The following is a 12,643-nucleotide window of genomic DNA, read 5'->3' on the forward strand; positions in this document are numbered from 1 at the left end:
ATCGTGATCGTACCGTATCGAAATCTTCGGTACATCGAAAATTCAATAAATTCGATATGTTGATCTTGATATACCAAAAATTCGGTATTTTATTATATCATATTTTAAAAATAATATTGGATTTATTTTAAATTATTAACACAATCAAATATGAATATTAATTTTATAATTTTTTATTGTTATTATTTTCATTCAATATATATCTTATAGTTCACATTCAGCATATGCATGGTTTTAGAAGGCTTGGGAGCTGGTTCACGAGTTGTGGAATGATTTCATATTTTTGCAAATAATTGATACAAATACATTTAGGAATCTATAACAAAAAATTGGAAATGGAAGGGGCAACCCCTGCCCATCCCCCTCCAACTCTAGGATTATCAAGCTTGAAAAAAATCGAACTCTAGCTGAAGAGTTTACGAGCCAACTCCATTCAGCTTACGCGTGCAGTGGAATGTTAAAGTGGTGAGATAGATAGAGCATCAAAAGAAGTTCGGTTATCTGCATTTGAATTTCTGGTGCTTTTTCGAGCTTGGAGCATTTCGAGTGTGGCTAAAACATCGGCCATGCATGGCCTGAGTTTTGGTTCATTGCATAGACATTGCAAAGATATAGCAGCAACACTGAATGCTGCTTTCTGAGGGTATTGTCCCTCCATTTTAGTGTCCATTATCCGGAATAATTTTCTCTTGTCAAACATGTATGGAGTCGCCCACTCAACGAGGTTCTGCTCGATACCAACTTTTGTTTTATCAACAGCCTGTCTTCCAAACAAAAGTTCGAGCAAAACCACCCCAAAACTGTAGACATTGCTTTTCGCTGACAATCGCCCTATTCATGAAGCCAGACAAATTGGAACCAAATTGCAAGGAGAAAGAATAAAAATATAAAGCTAACAAGGGACCTGTGGCAACATATTCTGGCGCAGCATAGCCACGCATACCAATAACATCGCCTTTGGGACCTGCGTTGGCCAAACCGAAGTCAGACAACTTTGCGTTGAATTCCTGCAAATGGGATTGCCAGTGTGATATATAGCTATCAGTTTACACATGTAAATCTGGGAATGATAAAGTGGATTATGATAAATGAGTTTCGACCCTACCCCATAAAGAAGAATGTTAGAGGCCTTAAAATCTCTATATATCACCTGTTCTTATGCTTCATGCAAGAAAGAAAGTCCCCTAGCTGCACCTATTGCAACCTTCAATCGAATCGCCCAAGAAAGGGGTTGAGGCCCCCCTGCAAAACATAATGGCGTTCCTCAAATTAGAAAATTTGCCTTCAAATCATTTGATCAAGAAGATAACTAGAATCCAAACGAAAATATGAACATGTTCATTTGAACCATATCAACAATATTGATTGAAAAATGCACTAAAAAGGATAATAACAGGCGGCAAAACAATCAAGCGTCGCGATAACAGTTGATCTCAGAGCATAACTTACTCCTGAACAAGTGATTCTCGAGACTTCTGGGCAAGAACTCGTATACCAACAGCCGGTTATCAGCCCCGGAGCAGTATCCAATAAGTTTAACTAGGTTGGTATGATGAAGTTGACCAAGATAATTAACTTTCGTCTGCAAACCAGAGGCATTTTTAAAAATTCTCAGATGATAAAAAAGTTGGAACACTTTGCCATCCATGACAATAAAATTTACTTACCAACCACTCCTGGTGGCCTTGGAAACCCTCGAGCTTCAACTTCTTGACAGCTATGATGAATCCCGAACCGGGCTTTGCAGCCGTAAGTGTATGTTCATCAATCCAACCTTTGAAAACATAACCAAATCCTCCTTCCCCAAGCAAACTGTCGGGTCTAAAGTTTCTTATTGCACTCTTTAACTCGTTAAATGAAAAGGCCTTCACGTAAGGTGATGATAGAATTTCTACTTCTGCTCTCGGAGTGGGAAGGCTGGCAGCGCTACTTTTAACACTCAAAAAGCGAATATTTATATTGGACCGGGCTGATGAATTGCACATGTTGGGAAGTCCTGGCATTTCTAAAGCTCACAAAAAAGAATAAACAAGATGATCAGCTTGTTGAAACCCCCTGAAACGTAAACCTTCTAAATATTCTACACAAATAGAAAGAGGTTATATATTTGAGTAACAAGAATAATTTCACTCACTCTCTTATCTAGCAGTTGAAACTCCTGTTGTGGTTATATTTTGAGTAACAAGAATAATCTCACTTACTTTCATATCTAGCAATTGAACATGAGACTCACTTAGAAGTATCCTCGTTTAGGACAAACCAAATCATGAAGATTTTCGGCAAGATACCTCCAAACAAGAGAGGAGAAAGGGATAGTTCAAAATCTCAAGTTCTGGCTTCTGCAGCTAAATTCTTATGCCATCTGATCTTAATTGATGTATTTATAGGACCAAAACAATACACGGATATGAACCAACTCCGAACTGTAACATGCTCCATTAAGAATGACATTCCATGATATAAATCAATGTGACAACGCCATACAACCAGATACATATTATATTACTGAGATGGTATACTTTTGTCTTTTCTAGGACTCGTGTGATGATATTTAATGAATTGAAGTGAATGACCGAATAGACAACAATCATAACAAACGAAGCTGAGGACTTCTACCCATGGAAGACAAAGGAAGTTTCTTAAGAGAGATGGCTGTAATTACAATAACTGAACAAAGATTAATCACATCATTCTTCAGTCCATCTATAGATGTAAAGCATAGTAAATATGTAACTAAAAGGAAATTCAGACTAGCCAAAATAAAAAATAAAAAATAAAAAAAGCTTATTTAACTCAAAAGAACTGCTCTTACAGCCAATGAAAACACTAAAAATTCCACAAAGGTATATTTTTTTTAACCATCTGACTACCAATCAAGAATCAGAGCCAAGGCCACCCAAACCCAACCCTTGACCAGTCTAAAGCGCGCAAAAATGCAGTAAACAAGATAATCAGCTTGTGAAACCTTCTAAATATCGAGTTCGTACCAAATGATTTCGATAAAAAATTACATCATAGCAGTACAATTCCAAACACCGCAAAAAAAGGGTTTCGCTGTTGAAGTCACCAGGATCAGAGTAAAGAGGAGAATCAAAGGAGAAATCTGATTTTATGGAGCTGAAGCTGGATTCCCTTGAATGGGCAAGCGCAAGCTGCCGAAACTGCTCTCTTTTAAGAGTGGCTGCAACCAACCAGTTATCATACGTTATTGACATATTATTATACTCTGTAAGCTGTCTTCAAATAAAGAAGGAGAAATTGAGCAAGAAATCCAAAGCAAGCTTCGATTTTTCCCAAGAAAATTGTGTTCAAGTGGCGAGGAGGAAGAAGGGGCGGACCATTAGTCAACCAGTCAACCCCATAGTCTATACTTATTTACATTTATTAAGCTCAGCTTAGTACAATTAATTTTTTTTGGATTAAAAATTAAATTATTGATTTTGTATTTGGCAAAAAATATATGTGTGTATATATTGATTTTGTAGGCCATTACACATAATTAAAGTATTGATTTTTCATTCGTTTCAGGTTATGGATTTGTGTTGCCTTTATTTTAAATTATTATTTTGAATATTTTTATGTTAACTTTGTACATATGAGTAGTCACTACTACTAGTATTATATTTAATTAGCAGATTCTAAATCTATTAAATAAATAATTGCGAACTCATTATAATCACGATCGATGATCTGACAGTGTCGATGTACCGACGGTACAAATCTTGTTCATATAATGAAAATTGAAAATTTCGAATATCAAAATTTTCACTTACCATATTTGACAGCTGACAGTTTTGTGAACTCTTTCACCAAAACAGACAGTTCCACTCTCATTCTTCAATTATCAGTTAAGCTAACTTCCATTTGTTTCATCTTATGGATTCATCTTATAAACTCTTTTATAAGTATTCTATTTGATCCCCATCAAACTACATTAGCCAAATTCACCTCCTTGAATTTTGACTTTCTCAACGGAAACACAGAATCTGATACGCTTGTGACCCTTACTTGTTCAGAGATACAGCTAGTCATGAGTTTACATCTTCATGTGATTCAGAATAACGTTTATTCTTATTCGGACTTACCCTTATTCGCCCCCATTCTTTTCATCAACTCTTTGATAAAAAATGTTGGAACTCATTTCTAATTGCATCCATCGAATCAAAGTAAAAAGCGTCTAGTAGCCACTACAAGAAAAATGAATTTCCGCAGCACGCTGTNGCGCCGTTAATATTTAGCGATGGTTTTTTTGAAAACCGACGCAATATTTATATTAGCGACGGTTTTTTTCAAACCGTCGCTATATTAGCGACAGTTTAAGTAAAACTGTCGCTAACGTTAGCGACGGTTCAATAAAACCATCGCACAATTCAAATTAGCGACGATTATATTATAACTGTCTCTAATAGCGACGGTATAAGTACGTCGCTATTAGCGACAAATTAACAATCGTCGCCATTAGCGATGGTTTAATACAAAACCGTTGCTAAGAGCGACGGTAAAACCAAAACCGTCGCAAATTGTCTTTAAATATCACCAGTCGAACCATTTTNATATTATAACTGTCTCTAATAGCGACGGTATAAGTACGTCGCTATTGGCGACAAATTAACAATGGCGACGGTTTAATACAAAACCGTTGCTAAGAGCGACTGTAAAACCAAAATCGTCGCAAATTGTCTTTAAATATCACCAGTCGAACCATTTTCTCCCACACCACTTCATAACACTTAAAATTTTTCTCTCTTAAGCAATTTAAGTTTCGATTTAAGGTACGTTTTTTTGTTTCAATTTTTTGTAAATTTTTAAGTGTTAGTTAAGATGAATATTGTTATTATAGTGTACGTTTTTTTAAGATTTATTAAATTATAAACGTAATTTTTTTTATTGTAATAACAAGATTAGCGACGGATTTGGCATAAATCGTCGCTAAAATTAGCGACAGCTATTTTAATTCGGTCGCTAATTAGCGACGGGACTTTTGAAATACCGTCGCAATGTAGCCGCGGTCTTTTAAAATATCCGAACCGTCGCTAATACATTCCGTCGCTAATATTAGCGACAGAATGTTAAAACCGTCGCTAATTAGCGACGGTTATGCTATGACTATCAACATCGTGCGTAGGCGCGCCGCGAATAATTGTTTTAACGGCGTGCCTACGCACGCTGCGGATAATTGTATTAACGGCGTGATAATCTTGAACTTTAAACAGCTTGCAACTTTGCAGCGTGCAATGTGCACCGCGAAAAGCGAATTTGAGCGCTGCGAAAAGCCATTTTTTTTGTAGTGAGCATCGCCCCATGATCCCTGGGTATCATTGATAGTGTCAACAAGAACCTTAAGTTATGGTTAGCGTACAGTACGGTCCCTTAATCACATATATCCCAATCGAATCTACAAACATTGGTACATCGAGAGTTGCACTATCAACTCATCAGATCACATATGATATCTTCACCAGTAGGCAAACGATGAATCTCTGACAACAATACATTTGCTCCTATGTATTTCAAAACTACACCCAACCTCGCCACCTGATTACCCTCAATGCAGTCGGTATACAGATCAAAGTGCATGCTAATACATATAGCCCCTACATCGTATCTGGTCAAAAGATTAATGATGTACAGCCATAACACATACTATTTCACTCGATAAGTAAGAACCATTTGGGGAGGGTTATTCAGTGCATCATCACATGATCACTCATCTATACGAATGAACATTTTCATGTCTTTGCCCATCACAAATTCTAGTCTCAAACTCAAGCGACATTTATCCTTATTTTAGGCGGCTGCTTAGGAACATGTTTGGAATATATTATACACTTCCTAATGAGTTTCATGATATTACGTTGCGAAGCAGACCTCATGGTACCTATTGTATATTCAATGACTTTATCTATGCAGCTTGCATGGGTATTCAGATAAAACACAATGTCATAATTGAATAAAATTGTAAAATATTATTAAAATAAAAATCGTTTTACATTAGAGTTAATAAAATATCAAATCACAAGTTGCTTTGTTGGACACCTACTCTAACATCCCCGTCAATATTTCTCATTCGATCATCTCGATTCTATATATGATAGATGGGCTCACATCACATATAAGAAATCCCAAATTCACCGCATGTGGTATACAAAAATCTCCTTTTGAAGTTCACATTGTTGTCACACTCCAGCTAATACTTGTCACCACAAGGCCATTTGTCAAGTTAGATTATATTCAATGTGATTAATGAGCATATTCAGGTTAACTCCCCTTGTTCTTAGCAATCATATCAATAAAGGGACCGAAGGTGGAGTTCAATACCAAGCTACCGAATTAGCTAGGGTTTCATAGACTCAACCATTTGCTCCAGCTGACAAAACAGTTCAGCGGATGACTATTGGGTCCATTCTTGGGTCACCTGCTTACTCGAATCCAGGTTAATCTACGAATATGCATGACGATAAAGTAAGGACCGCAATGATCTTTGATGATATTCAACATTCATGTGAAAAATATCCTTTTTGAGCTAAATATATATATATAATGAAAGATCCCTTGGGCATCCATAAATAGATAAGGTGTGATAATTATTAGACGACCGTATAAATATCCGATGTGGCGCTGATATGGTGTGATATAGTTATAGACGACGGAGAACCACATTCCTTGTAGCCGAGCCGGACAATAATTTTCGTGGAATCGAACACTTTGCTTCTCACGTTTGTGTTTTCTGCAAACTCACACTTTTGATATGCCATTGTGATCCTATTCTTTCTCACGTGGAGCAAAAGAATCTTAGTTTAGTTGGCCCAAAAATAATGGGTTACATCTGATTACATTGTGTGGCCCTAACTTTAGTGTTTCAGCAAATTTTTTTTTTTTTAATCTTTGATGAGTAAAGCGACAATTAAATACAAAAATATTCATCTAATTTTTTGCACATTTTCTCTATCAAAATTATTTATTTATTTTTATTTCCACTTATTTAAAATGATTTAACAATGCACGTACATATAATATATTTGCTTTGTTAATTAGAAATTAGAATAATGAAGTCTAATTAGCTAACTTTCTGGAAAAAAAAATACCACCAAGTTGGATCCCAAAGGAAGAAAGATTATTTAAATGATCGACAAGTAACAAGTGGATCGCCTTAAAAAAATACAATTTGTATCTTTTTAGAAATAACCTCGAAGTACCCAATACATTGTTCTTAGGGAAATGTAAGGAAAAAAAAAATTTATTTTTTTAGTTTTTTTTTAAAAAAAATATATTATTTAGATTAACACGTGGATATAAATTCATATCGATTTTTAAAATATAAAATTTTACACAAACATAATAAGAGAATCATATTTTTTTTCATCATCATAAAAACTTTTGATCTATCCATTTAATTTTATACTTTTATTGATTTATTAATTATTAATTATTAATACCAGTTAATGATGCACACACGATACATATGTAAAATAATGATTGTTACTTATATGAATCATGATTTGATTTATAAAATTATGTTATATTTTTAATTATTATTTGGATAATGATAATATAATATATGAATATGAATTTTTGAATTTTAAAGTAGATTATATATTATAATTATGAGTAAATTATATGAAATTTTCATTATTTATCTAAATAAATATGATATTTTCATAAAAATTAATTGATATTACAAAGTCATATCACTAAAAAAACATCAGCTTTAATAAATAGTATAGATTATTTCAATTATACACAAAATGCATGGCATGTGACCACTTGTGTTCCTTAATCAAAGAAATAATTATTAATGTCATCACAAGCCAAAAGTCTTCGTTCAATTTTCTATATCTTAGGCACATGATCCCAGATTGATCTTTCTGTTTTGTTTTATTATTATTAAACTAAATAAAATTATTTATTGCTTATTCGTTGTCCAACAATATAAAAGTACAAGTATTATGTAGACATTTATGTATACTTAGGGATTAAAAAAAGAGTTTTACGTTATTTAATTAACAGTAGAGATTCCTATAAAATTGATTATAATAACTCAAGCAATATGTGTCGACGCCTACTCTCTTAATAAGAATAATTATTGTACTCAACACGAGATCTATATTTTTGTCTAAAAAAATGTGCATACATATTTCTGTGACGGGCTAGAATCTCATCGATATTTCTATATTTCATTTGCATTAGCGACGATTTTCTATAAAGCGACAGTTTTATAAAATCTTTGAAATAATCAGCAACTGTGGATAGTGATGGAATATTGTCGCTAAACTCAGTGTTTTCTTCTTGTTTGGTGATTATATTATATTGTTGAAAATGTATAATTTTAAATCGAGCCCATTTTTAAACAACAATCAATTCAAGAAAAAGGGCCCATACTCATTCTCAGAAATTCAATGCTGGAAATCAGATCATGCAGTTTCACGGTTACATAATTTTCATAAATAAATATATAATTTGTGTGTGTGTGTGTGTGTTACACAGAAAAATATAGATATTGTTCATGCAAAAAAATGACGAGGGAAAAATATGGTGCTGTTGAATTCAACGTGTATGACAGAAAATCACATGAACTCCTGCAATGAAAGAGTGCCAAACCTCAAATTTTGATTTTATTTCACACCAGTATTCTAAAAGTGGCAGGCGGGCGGTCACCTACCGCCTAGCGCTTAGGCGCTTAAGCATTTTTTTATCTAAATATCTAATTCTTTTTGTTAATATTCATATTTTTCAAATATTTTATTTATATCGAATTCAAACTCAAAATCAATGACATATTAATCATCTTTATTCGATACAAATTCAGTAAAAAATATTTTGAACAATTTTTAAAAAAATAAAAAATTAAAAATATTTTATATATTAAATTAGGAGGAAAAATCCACCTAAGCGGCCAATTTTTTTAACGAAGCCCTCTTTTCTGAAAATCGGGTATAGTCAATGGCCTATTAAATGCATTTTTAATGGGAAAAAATCATTTGATTTCAATCTAATCATTTATCCCAAAAGCTCGAGTTCATTATATTTGATTGAAAAATAAAAAAAAAATTGGTCTTTTATATAAATATATTTGTGATTTTGACATTTCATGTTGTCACTCCACTACTTTTGTTTTTGACAATTTTAGAAATTTTTTTCCTCGTGACGCTGACTTAGCTGGCGTCATGTAAGCAATCGTACGGAAAATAACTAAAATTAAAAAACAAATTACCAAAATTGCCAAGAAATGAATACTAAAGACTCAATTTTAACAGTATAGTAGACTAATTAAAGTACCAAGAGAACGACTTCCCCCAGATTGGAGCCTTGACATAACAAATGGTTTATAAATATTTTACTACATCTCCACACTTGTAAGCCATATATAAGTGAAAGTAATTTACCATAAATTAATATATGTATCGCTCAAAAGTAATTTAATGAAATAATCGAAGTTTCTATGTTGGGGAGATTTTGAATCTTTGACCTCTATCTTGAAGCAACTTATTTTAAAACCTCGAATTTATTGGAAATGACAAAATTAATAATTCTATTCCATGACAATTAAATCTTGGATTTTTTTTAGTTGTCCCACATCGGTTGGATAAAATACCTGGAAGTTATATATATGAGTTTGAATAATCCTCCTCCCTTGAGCTAACTACTTAATCAAAATACCTGAAAGTTATATATATGAGTTTGAATAATCCTCCTCTCTTGAGCTAACTTTTTAGATTAAGTTAAGTCCAAGTTTCAATCTTAACATGATATAGAAACTCAAATTCCATTATTATGTGTTGAATCACCGTGAGAATGACATTTTCCCAACTCTCCACGTTTTCTTATATTATTCTTCCATTTTATCTCTTTGTCCTTTTCCCCTCCTTGGCTTTTGAGCTTGATTCTTTCCCTTCATTTCTCTTTTTATCAAATAGTACTTTCCAAAAAATTTAATCCAAATTTCTTTTATCAGTGCTATTGATCGATGGACTGATTACTATTGAGAACGACTCGGAGCCGATAAAAAAATTACCTACAAATAGAAACAGAAAAAGAAATGACTTTCTGCTTACGTTAATAAGAAAAATCAAGGTGAAAAAATAGACTTCATTCACTACGGAAATCTTAGGAATATATTAGTTCTGTTTTGAGTTGTGGAAGCTAAGCCAAGATAGTGAAAATACATAGACTTTTGATTTAATAGATTTTTTTTTTTTGATGGGCTAACGTTAAAAACATGGTACTAAAATGTATTGTAGGAAAAAAAAAACTCCCATTCCTTTATTCACTCCAAGAAACTCTCACCCTCCTCAAGTTGTAGTCCACATTTCTACTACTTTGTACATCAACCCTAAAGAACATATCAAAACAAGAAATTCAATTAATCATAAAGAAAACAAGTTGTAAAATATGAGAACTTGATCATATATCCCATCTTGATCTCATCCAAATGGGATTTCACCAATGGTTTTGCAAACCAATTTATACTCGATTAACACTCACTTAAGGCGGAGTCGGAAATCTACAGTCTTTAATTGAAATGTTGTTGCTCTAGCCATGGCCAAAACCCTGTCTGATCATCCATCCCGCAAAACATGTTGCACAGGCTTTCTTCCTTCACAGTTTGGTCCATTTTCGGGACCTGAATTTCGGGTCTCGAAGAGTTTTGGAAGAAGTGTGCGATTCCATTACTTTGCCTAAGTGAAGATGGGAAGAAGGCCTTGCTCGTCGTGGGATTTGTGGCTAATGGGCTGTCGATTGCTGGATTTCTTGAAATATCCAGCTTGATATCTGAGCTGTTTTCACTTCTGTTGCTACAGGAACCTTCTGTTTCTTTGTTGAGATTGATGGATTCTGTTGGCTCCCTTGTCTTCAGTGCCAGTACCTGCAATTCTTGAAACTGTTGAAAATGTGATATATTATTCTAACCAAAATATATAATTTATATTATCAAATTTTATAAAATGATTAAAATAACTGAATTCTATCCACATATGAAGCAAGCAATATCACATCTCAAACAAGATAAGCAGCTCAACTTAAATTCAAAATTTTTTCCCAGACACACACCTTATACATTCATTGTTGCGTGATTAATATTAAAACAATAGTTATTTTATGTTAACTGCGCAACGCTCAATCCTTAATTATAACGAAATAATTATGTGTGATACATGAGTTCAAGAATTTTTCAGTGTCGTTCTTGAACTCGAATTCTTGATTCATGCTAATGTTTAGTTCTAATACACAATATATATACAAAAAAAATGAAGTTTAATAATAAATTTGAAATATTAATTACCTCAGCAAGAAGTTTCTGATTATGAGCTTGAAGGGAATCATTCTCTTTTTTGAGAGCTTCAAATTGTCTCTTAAGAAGTTCGTAATCTTTCTCCAATTGCTTAGTCTTCCATCTAGCTCTCCTGTTCTGAAACCAAATGGCAATCTGTCTAGGCTGAAGCCCGAGGGCTCGGGCCAGCTGCAGCTTTCTTTCGGGCTCCAGCTTGTTCCCTTGTTCAAAGTTCTTCTCCAGAGTCTTCACTTGCTCCATGTTCAGCCTCCTCTTTTTCTCCCCCAGTTGCAATCCGTCGTCGGATAATTCATCGTCCCTCATGTTCATCTCATCACAGCCGTCGATTCCAGTCGAGAACGACATTGATGATCTCTTCCCTAGTGGGGAAGCCACACCTATATCAAGAAAATCATCAACACACACCACATACAAATCTCAAGAATCTTCCTTTTTCAAGTGTCATAGAAAATAATTCTTACTGATATAAAAAAAAAACAGAATAAAACATCATAAATACTACAGTACATATACAAAATGGGTAAAAAAAAACAGTACCGTGAAATTCGTGGGGACTACATGAAGGAAGAATCAATGGTGCAAGAGAATTGGAGGGATGATTAATGTGATGATCATGATCATCTTGATGAGGGGTTTGTAGCATAAAATTGGTGTGGAAGAATGCCATTTCAGTACATTGTTATGAGCTAAAAAATTGGAGCCACCTGCAGTTTAAGCAAGTGGGATACTGATCCACCAGTCATCTTGAACATTTCTTCTTAACAGAGTTGCAAATCAAGACCAAAATTATCAATATGAAAGGAAGGGGTGGAGCTGGGAGTGGGAGGGGGTGAACTGCTATTTCATATAGTTTACATTGGATAAATTTTATTTATAGGAGATTATATGTGAATAATTGTCTGTTAAATAAAGTTTAAAATTAAATTGATGGATTAAAATTTTGGCTATTGGATTTTAATGTATCTAATAGGGTGAGTCTTTAATGTGTAGTGACATAAGTGTAATTTTTGTTTTTATGATGAACTAAAACAAAAATATCAGAAAATAATGATAGACAATATTTATATATGATTTATGGTTCCCAGATCGAGCGTAATCACTTCTCTATTCTCTTCCACATTATAGAAAATAGTTCTGAAGTTTAAAGAAAAGAACAAATAGATCTAGAAGATCAAGACTCGTTCATAATATGTAAGGATTAATATGACTTCATGTATGCTTCCGCTTAAGTTTTTTAGTCAAATTCTTAATAATTTAGCAAGATGGATTTTGTGGTTTATGAATTTTTCATAACAAGTGGTATCAAAGTCATTCATGCTTAAATCATTGAGATTTGTTTAAATTTTTTGATAT

The 12,643-nt window shown here is 33.5% G+C and overlaps 1 protein-coding gene and 1 pseudogene across 2 annotated transcripts; both read right to left on the reverse strand.

Moving 5' to 3' along the window:
* Positions 1 to 227: 227 nt before the first annotated feature.
* LOC140990219 (probable serine/threonine-protein kinase PBL3) lies at positions 228 to 3,358 on the reverse strand (annotated as a pseudogene).
* Positions 3,359 to 10,342: 6,984 nt separating this feature from the next.
* On the reverse strand, positions 10,343 to 12,124 carry LOC140989499 (homeobox-leucine zipper protein ATHB-13-like). 2 transcript variants are annotated; one of them, XM_073458704.1, is made up of 3 exons: positions 11,828 to 12,124; positions 11,282 to 11,667; positions 10,343 to 10,864 (listed from the first exon to the last, which is right to left on the reverse strand). In XM_073458704.1, the coding sequence occupies exons 1-3, from the start codon at positions 11,955 to 11,957 to the stop codon at positions 10,511 to 10,513; spliced, it is 870 nt and encodes a 289-aa protein (XP_073314805.1). In that variant the 5' UTR covers positions 11,958 to 12,124; the 3' UTR covers positions 10,343 to 10,510. The 2 variants fall into 2 exon arrangements, with proteins under 2 accessions (XP_073314805.1, XP_073314804.1); XM_073458703.1 differs by having other exon boundaries at positions 10,343 to 10,879.
* Positions 12,125 to 12,643: the final 519 nt, after the last annotated feature.

This window comes from Primulina huaijiensis, chromosome 12 (assembly GCF_012295235.1).
Source record: "Primulina huaijiensis isolate GDHJ02 chromosome 12, ASM1229523v2, whole genome shotgun sequence".
NCBI lineage: Eukaryota > Viridiplantae > Streptophyta > Magnoliopsida > Lamiales > Gesneriaceae > Primulina > Primulina huaijiensis.

What these genes read in the sequence shown, in the direction of transcription:
- LOC140989499 (XM_073458703.1), bottom strand. Translation starts at nt 11,957, where the DNA reads ATGGCATTCTTCCACACCAATTTTATGCTACAAACCCCTCATCAAGAT. An exon ending in TAGTCCCCACGAATTTCACG is followed by an intron (nt 11,668 to 11,827) that starts GTACTGTTTTTT and finishes TTCTTGATATAG; the next exon opens with GTGTGGCTTCCCCACTAGGG. An exon ending in ATCAGAAACTTCTTGCTGAG is followed by an intron (nt 10,880 to 11,281) that starts GTAATTAATATT and finishes CATTTTCAACAG; the next exon opens with TTTCAAGAATTGCAGGTACT.